General features: G+C 38.0%; 1 protein-coding gene across 2 annotated transcripts in view; it reads left to right on the top strand.

The window, feature by feature from the left end:
• The first annotated feature begins 6850 nt into the window (after nt 1-6850).
• The window catches only part of LOC150091160 (uncharacterized), a 75224-nt gene continuing 66332 nt past the window's right edge, over nt 6851-15742 (top strand). For both annotated transcript variants that reach the window (XM_090382319.1, XM_090382310.1), the window contains exon 1: nt 6851-7092. In XM_090382319.1, the coding sequence (XP_090238445.1) occupies nt 6961-7092 (132 nt within the window). In that variant the 5' untranslated portion in view covers nt 6851-6960. The remainder of the gene's footprint in view (nt 7093-15742) is intronic.

Genomic DNA, 15742 nt, shown 5'->3' with positions numbered 1-15742 from the left:
TTTAGGCAAAAGTGCTGTTGCTAAGCACGAATTAAGAGCTGAAGAGACAACCATCTTAACTTATTGTAGTAGTAGTAGTAGTAGTAGTAGTAGTGGCATGTGATGCAAGAAAGCAAATGTATGAGCTTATGCAGCATCAGCCAAAAAAAAAAAAAAAAAAAATCACACCATTCCCTCCAAATGCTTGTCCAGTTCCTCCTTAAATTTATTCAAGCTATCAACTTCCACAACGACAGATGGAAGTTTGTTCCAGCAATTAACCACCCGCTGGCTAAAGACAAATTTCCGCACATCTATTCTACATCTGTCTTTTCTTAATTTGAATTTATGCCCCCTTAGGTACATAATCTGAACAAGTGGAAGGATCCCATCAGAATTCAGCGTGCTCAATCCATTCAAGGCCTTATATACCTCAATCAGATCCCGCGCAGGTGCCTAGTCTCCAGCCACTGCAATTTGCAGAACTTAAGCCTCTCTTGGTAAGAGGATCCCTTCATTCCCCTCACCAATCTTGTTGCCCTTCTCTGTACCCGCTCAAGTAAATCTACATCCTTCCTAAAATGAGGTCGGCAGACCTGTACGCAGTACTCAAGGCGTGGCCTGACCATTGCCTTATACAGAGGGATAATCACCTCCTTTTCCCTGCTAGCAAAATTCCTATATATCATTGACAAAACCCCATGACCTGCCCTGGCAGCCTGTCTGCATTGCTCAGAGGACTTCACATCTGACTGCACAATTACTCCCAGGTCTATTTCATTTTCTACCACCTTAAGTGAGTACCACACAGTTGGTACGTTTCTCTGGGGTTATTTCTACCCATATGCAGTACTTTGCATTTGTCAAGGTTAAACTTCAGTTGCCACTTCTTAGCCCATCTGCCCAAATTATCTAGATCCTGTTGCAGCAGCACACTGCCATTACTGTCATTAACAATCCTGCCAACCTTTGTATCATCTGCAAACTTCGACATTAAGCCTGATATACCTTCATCAATATCATTGATAAATATACAAAACAACAGTGGACCTAACACCGAACCCTGTGGGACTCCACTAATAGCATTAATCCAAGAAGAGCAGCACCCATTGATTACCACCCTCTGTCTTCTCGCACTTAACCATCCTTTTATCCATTGTAGCAACTTACCCTTAATACCATTCTGCTCCAATTTGTACAATAGTCTTCCATGCGCAACAGTGTCAAAAGCTTTCCTGAAATCCAAATATATGATATCAAAATTGTTTTTTGCATCCAGTTCCTTTGTAACCACATCATAATATCCTATCAAATTTGTCAGATAAGACTTTCCCTTAACAAACCCATGCTGTGTCTGAATTATTGCTGCTGTCTTGTCTAGATGATCCTGCAGTGCATCTTTAACCAGCGACTCCATTATTTTACCCGGAACAGAAGTTAAACTAACTGGTCTGTAATTACTCGTGTCGCCCTTTGTGAATTGGGGATACATTTGCACATCTCCAGTCCGTGGGAATCTCCCCTGAGTCCAAGGATGCTCTCATAATTATGGCTAAGGGTTTGCTTAGTTTCCTTGCCGCCTCCTTTAATATAACTGGATAGATCCCATCCACCCCAGGTGCTTTTCTTACGTTTAACTTCAACAATTTCTCTTCCACTTTGCTCTCAGTTATTACAAGATCATTAAGCACCCTGCTACAATTTGATAACCTTCTGCCATTTCAAACCTTAATAATTCGTCACGTGTGAATGTAGATGCAAAATACTCATTCAGTTTGTTTGCTATCTGAGCAGGATCATCAACAGTCGAACCATCGATGTCAAGTGGACCAATAAGATTCGTCCCCTTCCTTTTAGAGTTTATATAAGTAAAGAAATCCTTGCTGTTTTTCTTAGCATCTTTTGCCAAGGATTTCTCGTAATCTGCCTTCGCCTGCCGAACCTCCTTTGTCACCTGATTACAGATTAACTTATATCTGCCATAGGCTTCTGAGTCGCTTGATAAAATATATGCATCCCATGCATTTTTCTTCTCTGTTACGAGTCTCATTAGTTCATTTGACAACCATTTAGGCCTAAACCTTGAACAATATTAGGTATGAAACTTTTAGTAGCTTCCACGATTAATACCTTGAATGCTTCCCACTTAGAATTTACTGTTAGTAACATCGTCAGTTGATTCCACTGTACAGAATTTAAAAACTGTCGGAGACCACTGTACTCGCCTTTACGGAAGCAAAAACCCTTGCCTTTACCCCTGATGGTAATTAAATCTTTAAGTAAATCCCACGTCAGTACACTGTGATCACTGCCACCTAGTGGTTTTTTAATCTGCAAATTCCTAATACATGAATGATCACTGCTGATAACCAGATCAAGAGTATTACTTTCTCTGTTTGCCTCTCGAACATGCTGCTGCAGAAAACAATCATCCAATAAATCCACAAAAGTCTGACTAGTGTGTGAGTGCCCAATCCACAAGTTCCAGTCAAAATCTGGGAAGTTAAAATCCCCCATTATAAGACATTCCGATTTACTAGCCCACTCTATTTCTCTGTACAATTGTTCATTGTACTCATTCGAGTCATTAGGCCTATAACACACTCCTACTCTAATTTTTGCTTTGGCAGTGCTGATGTCACACCAAACTGACTCAACAGTGCACTGTTCATCTATATCAACTGGATGCACTTCTTTTGATTTCATATTTTTCTTTATTAACAGCATAACACCTCCTCCCTTCCTATCCTGTCTATCCTTTCTGTACACATTGTACTCCCCAAATTCCAGTTCGGCATTCCTTATATCTGTGTGACACCACGTCTCTGCTATCCCAACAATATCCGCCTTTGATGTCTTGACCAACACTTCAAATTCATCAAATTTATTTACTATACTTCTAGCATTGGTATACATGCACGTATTCCTATTCCTAGCCACTCTAACACATCCCATATACCCAACTGTTTCACGATGACTGACATCCGTCCCTGAAACCCCCAACACCCCTCGCTCCAGGTCGCTACTTATTCTAATAGAAGTTGTGCAAGAATCACCTTCACCTCTGCCTACGGCTACTGTTAAACTATTAGTCCTTGTATCCCCCCAAGCTATCAGTTTTCCGACCCACCTAACACTGCCTCGATAGCATCAGCAAATATTCTTGCACCCTTTCTATTTAAGTGTATCCCGTCCCTGTAGAAACAATCTCTCCTGTTAACAAGTACAGTCCAGGCTGAAAAAAATTCTACCCCTTGAGCCTTGCACAATCTTTCCAGGGCCGAATTGATCGACAAGGCTCTCATCATATACTCCCTCCTATCGTGTCTGGGCAGAATTGCAGACACTTTCAAATTCAACCCTACTTCACGGCTTTTTTCAACAGTGACCTGCACTTGTTAAGTAATTCTGCCGGTCTCCTACTCTTGATATCATTAGTGCCAACGTGTACAACTATAGCACCTTTTGTGCCCTTAAAAGATGATATCTGCTCTACAACGTCATCAACCTTTGCCCCTGGCAGACATACCCTGTTCCACCTATCCTTTTTACACAATATATTTCCCGTTTCCCTGACAATAGAATCACCAACAACTACTAGTTCCTTTGGGACCAGCGCAATCTGCCTTGGGGGTTGCCGCTGTGTTGCGTGATGACCAAGTACAAGCTCTGGCGTCGATGTGGGCAGCTGAGAGCCTGATGGGTCCCTCAATTTAGATGTTTCGAGGGCATCCACCCTGTCCTTCAAACTCTCATATAGGCCCATAACAACGCTGAGTTGTCGTCTGATTTCCTTACACTCCTTACATCGCGCACACACAAAGACATCCCCCATGGCAATATCATGTTCCGTTCCAGATAGTTCGGCAAACATTTCACAAGTTGCACATTTTTTTAGGCTGTGATGCGTTGGAGAATCGCCCCCCGCAGTTCTTCCCCGTGTCACAGCATTCCTGCCGCTTTGTGCCCGTTGCTTTGCTGCTCTAGTTTGTGGCATGATATTTTAAATTAATAAAGTCAATAAATTAAATTAAATTAAATGTCATCCGTAAGATTTTTGTTACCCGTAAGGGCGACAAAAAACTAGCTACGCCACTGGGAAAGTGTAAAGTGTATTTATTGTCAAACGGCACCAGGGGGTTCCCCCATCTTTGCATTGCTTTCATTGTGGTTTTAGCAATTCACTGAGAACGTTACTGGGTATTGATATAACTAGCATGTCCACGAAATGCCAAATTATTTTCAAAAGAGAAAAATATATATTATAATATTAATTTTAATGTATGACGCCCTTTGCCTGCATAACCTCCTTTGTGACTTGGCTAGTCTGTAACTAAGTCACAAAGGAGGTCAGGCATGCAAAGGCAGATTATGAGTAATCTTTGGCAAGGTGCGCACAGAAAAATAGCAAAGACTTCTTTATTTATGTAAACTCTAGAAGGAAGGGATGAATCAGATTGGTCTGCTTAATGTCAATGGTTCGACTGTGGATGATCCTGATCAGGTAGCTGACAAACTGAATTAGGATTTTGCTTCTACATTCACACATAAGAAATTCTTTAAGGAAAGGGATGCCGGAAGTTTAGCAAATTCTAACAGGGAGCTAAATGACTTTGTAATAACTGAGAGGAAAGTGGAGGAGAAACCGTTGAAGATAAACATAAAAAAGGCACCCAAGGTGGATGGGATCTATCCAGTTAAAGGAGGTAGCAAAGGAAGTAATCAAATCCTTAGCCATAATTATGAGAACTTCCTTGGACTCAGGGGAGGTACACATGGACTGGAGATGTGCAAATGTGACCCCAATTCACAAAGGAGGATCAAAGGAGGATAATTACACAAGTAATTATAGATGTGTTAGTTTAACGTTTTTTCCAAGGAAATTGATGGAGGCACTGGTTAAAGAAGCACTGCAGGATCATCTATACAAGACTTCAGTTATAGCTAGGAATACACCATGGGTTTATTAATGGGAAGTCTTGCCTAATAAATATGATTGTATACTATGATGTGGTCACAAAGGAATTGGATGCAAAGAATAATTTTGATGTCCTATACTTGGATCTTAGAAAGGCTTTTGATACTGTTGCACATGGAAGACTGCTGCACAAATTGGAGCAGTGTGGCATTGAAGGCAAATTGCTGCTATGAATAAAGGGATGGTTGAGTGGGAGAAGACAGGGATTGGTGATCAATGGACACTTCTCTTCATGGACTAATTATTAGTGAAGATTCACGCCAAGGTTCAGTGTTGGGCCCATTCTTGTTTTTTATGTTTTTCAATGATATTGATGAAGGTATATCAGGGTTAAAATCCAAGTTTGCAGACGATATGGTCAACGTTTTGGCTCTTGAGTATCTTTACTTGGGATAACCCCCCACAGGCTCACATCTGGTGAGTATGGGCTTGACACACCCAGGGTCCCGAGCTGGACATCATCAATCTTCTCTTTCTTGATGATTCCTTTCTACTGCTCTCTCTCTCTCTCTCTCTCTCTCTCAGGGTAACTCGGGAATTTTTTATGGTTGGTGCAGCATAAGCCTCAGGCTTCCTTGCACCATATGGCTAATAATAATAATAATAATAATAATAAAAATAATAATAATAATAAGGTTGCCAGAGTTTATAACAATAATGACAGTATGCTACTCGAACAGGATCTAGAAATGTGTTGGGCAGATGGACTGAGCGGTGGCAAATGAAATTTAACTTTGGCAAATGCAAAGTACTGTATATGGGTAGCAGCAACTCCAGAATAATGTACCAATTGTGCAATACTACACTCAGGACCGTGGGGTATGAAAAAGACCTGGGGTTAATTGTGCAGTCAGATATGAAGTTTTCTGACGAGTGCAGAGTGACTGCCATAATTGCTCATGGGGTCTTGTCAATGATATGCAGGAATTTTGGTAGTAGGAATAAAGAAGTGATTATCCCTTTATATAAGGCAATGGTCAGGCCACACATAGAGTACTGCTTACAAATCTGGAATCTCATTTTAGGAAGGATGTAGAGCTGCTGGAATGAGTATAGAGAAGGGCAAAGAGATTGATGTTGGGAGCAAAGGGTTGCTCTTACCGAGAAAGGTTTAAGTTCTGTAAATTTCAGCGACTGGGGACTAGGCACCTGTGAGGTTATCTGATGCATAAGGCTTTGAATGTTTTGAGCAATCTCAATGCTGATGTATTTCTGCCTCTTGCTCAGATTACGCACGTGAGGGGGCATAAATTGAATTTGGGGAAAAATAGTTCTAGAATAGTTGTGCAGAAATCTGCCTTTAGCTACTGGCTGGTTGATTGCTGGACAAAATTCCATCAGGCGTGGAAGTTGATAGCCTAAATAAATTCAAGGAAGAAGTATACAAACTATTGAAGGGAATGAATAATTGAATTGAAATGGGAATTTTTTTTTTTTTTTTTTCGCTGATGCTGTTTAAGCATGTTTTCTTGCATCATTTGCCATTACCTAATGCTAATTTCGAAATTTCACTTCTTTGTGCTGCTTGTGCAACTGTAAATTTGTTCACATTTTTGAAGATCCTCGTCTAATAATTTTCATTTTCTGAAACTGTTTATGCAATGTAACAAAGTCTCACGAAAAAGAACATTTGGATTTTATATATTTGAGCTGCAAAATGGAACATTATTAATGCCAGATACAAATAAGAGGCACGGAAAACAATATATTGTATCTTTGTGTTTGAAATAAAATAACGATTCTCATTCTCTCTCTTTTTTATATATTTTTTTTCAATACCTTCATTTTTGTATTTCCAAGGATTATTGAAACATCGACCAACAGAGTAGTAACATTGTGCATCGACCATTAGGGACAGGATATGTACTTAACACACAATTTACTAGTCTGTGGGCAAGTCCGAGCGCAGGCAATATTCATGTAAATGTTTTAGTACTCTGAGTCGGCCGCGTTGTAGTTGTTATTCAAACTTGTGGTGTGCTTTAGTGTTACTGTTGGTGGAAATGGCTTCAATGAGATTGATACATTCAATTAAACCATTTGGACAGGTTCACTTCATGCTTATAAAATATAAAGAATTATGGAAATTTGGTTGTCGTGTTGAAAGTCTCTTTACATATCTTGGGCCTAAAAAAGTGAGTACCGATTTTGGACTTCTTATTAGAGCCGGTTCGATAGAATTTTTTTAAAACAGGTAAAAGTATCTTTGGTTTAAAAATTTGTGTTATTCTGAAATGATAAGATTGGACGGGCTGTGGTCATGGAGAAAAGCAAATCCCACTTTCAGATATCCGAAATACAGGGTGTGCAAGAAATTACGTAACCTAATTTCGTTAAACATGTAGTTATACTGTATTTGTAAAGAAGATACATGAAAATGCAACAAAAAAAAAAAAAAAACAACGATATAATAAATTATTGTAACGACCACCCCGTTCAGCAATGCTTGTATTGCTGAACAGGGTGGATATTCGTTTGTTGCAACGCGGTGAAAAGTTTCTTCAATGATGCATGAAATGCACAGCTCGATATTTTGTGTCGTAGTTCTTTCTTCTAGCGTGTGTGCGAGTTATTTTTGTAACCATTCTCCAGGGGCGTGCAAATGGGGGGGGGGGGGTGCGTCGAATGCGCCGCACCAGGGCCCCAGTCGAGGGAGCGATCACAGTCTCAACCTACATAAACAAAGTCCCCTAAACCTTTTTGCATCTAGGCCCCAGGTACCTTTGCATGGCCCTGCCATTCTCTTGCTAGCATCTAAGACTTGTCTGAGACCTCTGTAGTCACTCTTGTGAAAGCAAAAGCCCTTCTTCTTTCCTTTACCTTTGACAGTGATGTCTTTAAGTAAATCCCACATCAATATGTCATGATCACCTACCACCCAGAAGGTCTTTTACCTGCAGAATCTTAATGCATGAAGAATCACTGCTGATAATCACATCAAGCGTATTGCTTCCTGTTGTTGCCTTTCTGGCCTGCAGATTTTTTTTTTTTTTTTTTTTGATTTGGTAGTTGTTGGCGCATCGGCTTCTGTGGCCATATTGCACCTCCCAAGGGTTTTTGCAGTACTTTGATCCAAGCCCGAGGCGGGAATCGAACCCGCGACCTTTGGGTTGCCGGGCTGGCCTGCAGAATCATAATGCACGAAAAATTTCTGCTGATAATCAGATCAACATGGTGTAGAAAACAGTCATCCAATCAGTCCACAAAAGGCTTACTAGCATTTGAATGACCAACCCACAAATTCCAGTCAATAATTAGAAATTTAAAATCCCCACAAGACATTGATTTATGCTCCCACCCAATTTCTCTGTATAGTTGTTCATTATACACATCACAGACATTAGGTCTATAACATAATCCTGCTCTCATTTTTGTTTTCCCCCATGCTTATATCACTCTACACTAAACTCAACATTTCACTGGCCACTCATGTCAACTTGTTGCATTGCCTTAGATTTAATAAGTTTCTTAACTAAGTGCATCCCCCCCACCCAGCCCTGCTGCCTGTCCTTTCTGTACACATTGCCCACTGATTTAAATTCTGATTTAAAATCTGCATTCATTATGTCTGAGTGACACCACATCTCCCATATCCCTACAAAGTCCTGCATTTGATGAACATCAGTACTTCAAATTCATCAAATTTATTTACTATGCTCCTAGCATTAGTATACATGCACCTGTTCTTACTTTTAGTTATCCTACCGCAACCCATGTATTTGCTTGTTCCGTGAAAATCTTCAGCAGGAAATTTCCAGCACCTTGCTTTCCAGGCTGCTGCATGTTCCAATAGAAAAGTGTTTAAAGTGTGTTAAAAGCTAAGCATATAAAATATGTTTAAGGGATTTATTCTGGACGCTACAAACACATTAGAACTAAGAAATACTACAAAAGAAAGGTGTCAAAATAGATGAAACAAGAGTTGATAGCTTTAATTGAGCAAAAGTAAAATACCATGAACTTATAAACTCAGAGGCTACCACGTGATAGTACTTCATAAATGTATCTGTTAGCAGATATGTAATAAAATTACTGATGGGGTAGGATTTTGAAAAGGTGAGTATGAATAATTGTTGTCAAGAAGCTAAGAATGAAGAAAATGAGTTCTACTCATATATGAATGCAAAGATGCAGTAAGGAAATTTGACATGTCCCTTGTGAGATCAAAGTGGTAATATAATTAATAATAATAAATTTTCTGTTTATACTCCGGGACGACCAAATGGTCAGAGGAGTTCACAAGATAGATAGAATACAAGAAACAGCACCGTATTCAGTAGTCACTCAAGGCACGTGTACTTATGCACCCATGTGCCTGACCACTAGGCTACGGCGTAACAATCTTTCTGAAATAATGGCTGAGATTGAACAGGTATTTTGCAACAATCTTTACTTTGAAACTACACTGTTCTTTGAAAATCTAAGAGTAATAATGAAGCTTGGCTGAACTGTCATAAAATAAGTGACTATCTGAAAATTTATTGAGACAGAGAGAGAGGGTGTAAAGCTGCAGGGATAGGATGATCAAAAATTCTGATATTTTGACATTCGGATTGTCCTGAATTTGGGTATAAATGTTCCACTGTCCCAAAAAAATTGAGGGAGATGTTTTGTTCTCAATTTTTACATAAAGCTATTTATGAACTGAATATACAATGTTAAAATTAATAATATATAATTTTGTTAATTTAACATGGCAATTAACATTATTGTAATAAACAGCAACACTACATTTTACATCTAACTGAGATGAGCAGTGGTTGAATCAACCGATAACTGAGATTCTGTCAGAAAGGTACATTGGGTTTGGCAGACTGTAAGTGGAAATGGACATCATTGAGATTAGAACTGAGACCACACATATTTGTGAAATGAACTAGGAAGTGTTTGGGAGGTTTAGATCTTTTTGCAGATAAGTTTGCTCTATTAGTTTGACAATTCATAGTGTATTCAATAGTAAGAAAAAGTGTGTGGGGGGGAAACATCCTGTATGAAGTAATGAAATTTTTGGATATGGCATACACGTGGTAAGAATATACCCAGATCCTTGACATAACGTGGCCTCGACAATGTCCCTCCCACCCGCATACACACTACTTGGATTCCCTCCTGTCACTATCTGGCAGAGTAGAGGCAGCAAGATTATACACTAGCTGATCCAGAAGCCTACTAGAGAATTACCAATAGGTTTGGTCCAGTGTACTAACCAGCAGCCGGCCTGCAAACACCGTTTTAAAGCTGTACCCTCGAAATGTAAGGAAGTTTTGATCTCGCCATGGTGATCATCATAACCTCAAAGGACATCAATCATACTGCATGTTGGAAGAGATGGGGAAGGGTTGACCGGAGCTTAGCTCACGAGACTAAACATGGGTTCCACCACTTCGAGCCTCCAATAAGTAAAGTGGTGGTATTACAGTGATTGACGAGTCATCTACCACCTAGCATTGCCTGGTAATGTAGAGGGGCGGCATTCCTCCATGTGATGTGTGTGCCATGCCTCGACCCCCGCTTACGTTGGTTTACACCTGGGTGGTGGTTACCCACTGTGTGCATGCAGATGGGGGTTATACCCAGGATTACTAACAGTCCCACCAACCTGAAGGTGCAAGCAGAGGATTTGGCTGTCACAGACCGTCCGGACTTCGCCGAGTCCACTTGACTTGAATGTGACCCAAATGTCAGTTCCATCAACATTTTAGACCCGCAGGTAGCAAGTACAGCTTATCTGGCATATGAGAGAATGTCTGCGTATTACATTTCTTGCATTACAGCCATATTACAGTTCTTGCATTTTGACGGTACATTTGATACTGTCAAAATGCAAGAACTGTAATAAAGCATCAATGTGATGATGCTTTATTACAGTTCTTGCTCATGCACTACTTACTTTTTTTTTTTCTTGTCTTAAATAATCAAGCAAAAAGCCTGTTATAATTATTGATAAAATCTAGTATAAAACAGCTTATTTTCTCTCTATTCAGTAGAATGCCTACATGTAATTTTTATTTTTTTTAAACAAAAATATTCGATGAAATGGTTATTTAAAAAAAAAAACCCAAAAAAACTGCATGCCTTGATCGTGATGCCGAATGCAAAATATGCATGACATTTTTAGGTAATGTGCTCAGGATCATAATAGTATAAAAGCTTATGTAAAATTGAGAAAACACAAAATTGCAGAGGGGTCATTCCATGTCAAGTGGCCTAGGGGTCCCTGCTCGACCATCTTCAGTTTTGTTGAAACTTTGTGTGGATGTTTAAACAGGTTTCAAATGAAGCTTTGCAAAATTTCAGTTCAAAATATAGTATGCTTGAGGCACCAGTACCTTATTTTTTTTTTGAGGTCACTTGTGTCATGTGGAATAAATAACAAAATACTTTCAAAGTTTTAAGTGTTACTGTTACACAACGGTGATAGGTAGTGCTCTGATACTTGGTATACCTAGTTATCTTTTGACAGAGAATGCAAAACTTTTGGTGTCCAGGCTCAAAAACCTTCACATTTTTTACAATGCGGTCTAAAACTGGCACCAAAAATTTGTCACAACAAATTTAAGAAAGATTTTTCTAAGTCATAACTTTGAAATAAAAACCTTTGGACATTCCACTTACCAACTGCATGAATTCAGCCTAACTAAATATCAGCCCTTATACTTGTTTTCTGGCTGAGATATTTTCCTTCAAAGATTCACTCAAAATTTGAAAGTCAAATTTGACCTATCTTAAGGGGCAAATATCTTAATGTGGGACACCTTCAATTCTCTCATTTTTTACCACCACTGGATAAAGCAGAGTTTCAGCTACAAGGATCATGGTTTATCTATTTTGTGTCTTTGCACTTAAGGCCTTAAAATTAAGCCTAAACATAAAGTAGTTTTATGTGCCATATTGTTATTTTGTGAGATTTTTTTGTTGCAGAACACTTCCTTAATCCTGTCTAATGTTTAGAATAATCTAGAAATAGAGTATATTCTAGAAGAATACCCAAGAATTCTAGAATATCCTACAATTCTGAAATATTATAGAATTCCAGAATATTCTAGAATTTCAGAACATTCTTGAATTCCAAAAAAACTGATGAACAGTCTGTGATTTGGAGTCAAAAGGTTGTATGCTTCATCAGTGTGAAAAATGTCCAGGAATAGATTAATTATAAAAAGTTTCTAGAGAATATTTTTGAAAACAATGAACCAGAAGGTATTGAGTTCAAGCAATGCATACACACTGACAGAGATACACTGGACACAAAGCAATTAACAACAGAAGATTTTATTGAAGAGTTGAGTACAAAGATATTTAACCTTTCCTGTCATCACTACATTGCTAAACATCAAAGCTACCATTTGAAGTCAACAAAGGAAAGTCTAATGATAGGAGAATTGGTCATCTTGATAGATTTTGCAGAAAATTATTCATTTGTTGTGCAAGCTGCTGTTCAAAGGTTCCACTGGGAGAATAGCCAGGTTACATTGCATCCATTTGTCATTTATTACAAGGATGTTGAACTTAGAATACAAGTTTCTGCATAATCAGTGACTCCCTTCCCTTTGACATGACACAATTACAGTGCATGTTTTTCTAATCAACTTAATTGAATATTTCAAGTTTCATGAAAGAAATCAGGCACATTTACTACTTCAGTGATGGTTCTGCAGCTCAATACAAGAATTTCAACAATTTTATTAACTTGTATCGTCATCAGAAGGATTTTGATATCGATGCTGAATGGAATTTCTTTGGCACTAGCCATGGCAAGTCACCATGTGATGGAATTGGTGGAACAATAAAATGATTGGCAACACGTGCAAGTCTCCAACGCCCAATTGAAAACCAAATCTTGACACCAAGAAACGTGTTCGAATTTTGTGACAAGCATGTGACTGGATTAAAATTCTGTTTTGTTTCTGAAGAGGAAATTGAGCAAGTAAGGCCATTTCAAGAGAAAAGATTCATAGATGGTCATACTATTGCTGAAACAAGAGAAAATCATCACTTCATTTCTATTGTGCAAGATAGATTCGTGTTTGCAGAGTATCAAATGACACACCATTTGTAGCTCATATAAATCAGACTAGTGAAACCAATATTCAATATGTGCAAATTGTTAATTTACAACCTGGCCAATACATTGCCCATATTTATGACAATAATTGGTGGATTGGAAATATTTGTGAAATTTCATTTGAAGAACATGATGTATATACCCCAGGGGCTCACACCTGGTGAGTATGGGCTTGGCACACCCAGGGTCCTGAGCCAGATATCATCATTCTTCTCTTTCTTGGCGATTCCCTTCTACTTTTCTCTCTCTCTCTCTTTCTCAGGGTGACTCGGAAATTTTTTTTTTTTAGCTGGTGCAGCATAAGCCTCAGGCTTCCTTGCACTATATGGCTAGTAATAATAATAATATTGGTAAATTTCATGCATCCTCATGGAACAGCTTGCTCATTTTACTGGCCTGCTAGACAAGATGTCTGCTCAATTCCTGAACAACAAATTATTGCCAATCTTCCAGCTCCAAAAACAAAAACAATGGGGGTGACAGTATAGTTTGCCTGAAGTAGTAATATCAACCATCAATGAAAAATTCCAGTCCATTATGAAGCAGTGATTCAATATCTTCACCCTACTTGCTTATTTCAAATTGTATTGTGTTTTGAATAAATTCTGTTGCAGTTTCAAGCATTGTAAAAAAATACAGATCTTTTTGTGCATTGGCAATGTATCCTTTCTCCTTAAACCAAAGGGTAGAGTCATTGCAGAAAATTTCACTCTTGTAAATGCAATAGTTCTGTCCTTATTGAGATGTGAAACTTCACCATCAAATAAGTATGGAAATATTATGTGGAAAATATAAAATGTTTAAGGCCATTTTTTTTTAGGCTTTAAGTAGCAAGACAAAAAACTGAAAAACCATGATTCTTGTTGCTTAAAACCTGTTCTTTCCAATGGTGGCAAAAATGAGAGAATTGAAGGTGTCCCACATTAAGATATTTGCCCCTAAAGATAGATCAATTTTGACTTTCAAATTTTGAGTTTATCTTTGAAGGAAAATATCTCAGCCAGCAAACAAGTATAAGAGCTCATATTTAGTTAGGCTGAATTCATGCTGATGTTAAATGGAATGCCCAAAGAAGAAGGTACTAAAGGTTTTTATTTTAAAAAGTCTTGCTTAAATTTGTCACAACAAATTTTTGGTGCCAGTTTTAGATCGCATTGTAAAAAATGTGAAGGTTTTTGAGCCTGGACACCAAACGTTTTGATTCTCTGCCAAAAGTTAATTAGGTATACCAAGTTTCAGACCACTACCTCTCAATGTCGTGCAACAGTAATGTTTAAAACTTTGAAAATTTTTTGTGATTTGCTCTGCGTAACACATATGACCTCCACAAAAAGGTGCTGGTGCCTCAAGCATACTATATTTTGAACTGAAATTTTTGCACAGCTTCTTTGGAAATCTGTTTAAACATCTACACCAAGTTTCAACAAAACTGAAGATGGTCGGGCAGGGACCATCTTCAAAATTAGGTCACTTGACATGGAATCACCCAGAGGCAAAACTACAAATTCTGCCCCCCACCCCCACAAGACATTAACCTTAATTTTCAACAAAAAAAAATTTTAAATATAAAAAAACTTGCATTCCATACAGTTCATGAAGTCCCCCACCCCTTTTTTGGTTTTCCAAAACAAAATTCAAAGCAAAATCAGAAAACAAACTGATGTAGAAATTAAGCAGCCTATCTCCTCTCTTCACAGATACTGAATACTTTTAATAATTGATCCTTCCTTCCTTCCTGTACTTGAATGTAGTCTTAATTATGAAGAAATAACATTATACACAGATAGCAACCAACAGACTATCAAACAGAGTAAATTCTTTATTATAGCTTAATGAGAATTTTGCTGAGATAACTTTCAAATAAAACTCACCTTTTTCATAAAAGTGTTTCAATATAATGCAGACAGAGATTGACATCCATCTAGTACCCCAACAAAATACTTACTCTACTGAAGTAATATTTAAAGAGATTATTTGTCTTTTCCCTATAATGTACTGCTCAATCCTTCCCTAACCTCATTCACTCTAAACTGCAATAGTATGCTTCAAACAATAGTGGTATCCAAAGGGGTGGGGACTCTTGACACACCTGATTCAAGGTTAATCATAAATCAACAACACAAGCAAAGCATGGTGTGTACAGAAATTGTGCTTTCTCTTTTTTTTTTTTTTTTTATTATTATTCCAAAATGGACTTAACAAAGTTAAACTACTTTTGTGCAAAGGAAAATAAATTAAACAACCCACACACAGAGAGACATAATATATGAAATCGGTATGGATTTAGAAAATATGGCAATACAATAAAGATTAACTGCAGTTTTTAAATTTAGTATGTGGATTTATGGGCTAGTGCCATTGCCAGAGCAATATGTATACTAAGACATGATGTAATCTGTAGTGCATATATTATGTTAGACTGTGCATACTAGTAGTAGTGAAGAGCAGTGAATAACTAATACACACCTAGTTAAATCTGTGGAATACACATAAGTAAATGCATTTTATGTATTATTAAAAATATATATATACAAGATAATATACAAAATGCCTATCGTATACAAAAAGTTACAATTTGGGTAACTTTTTCATGGATAAATCACCTAGACCAAAAGGAAAAACAGTGATAAAGGGTTCTCTGTTTCTGTATTCCAGAACATACTGATCTGCATTTTAAGAAACATTCTCTGATATTTTACTGCTGATAAGTAACATGAGCT

Source organism: Mastigoproctus giganteus, chromosome 1, assembly GCF_048544385.1.
Source record: "Mastigoproctus giganteus isolate SK-2022 chromosome 1, ASM4854438v1, whole genome shotgun sequence".
NCBI lineage: Eukaryota > Metazoa > Arthropoda > Arachnida > Uropygi > Thelyphonidae > Mastigoproctus > Mastigoproctus giganteus.
Note: the sequence above shows the minus strand (reverse complement) of the source record. Positions and strands in the feature narration are given on the sequence as shown.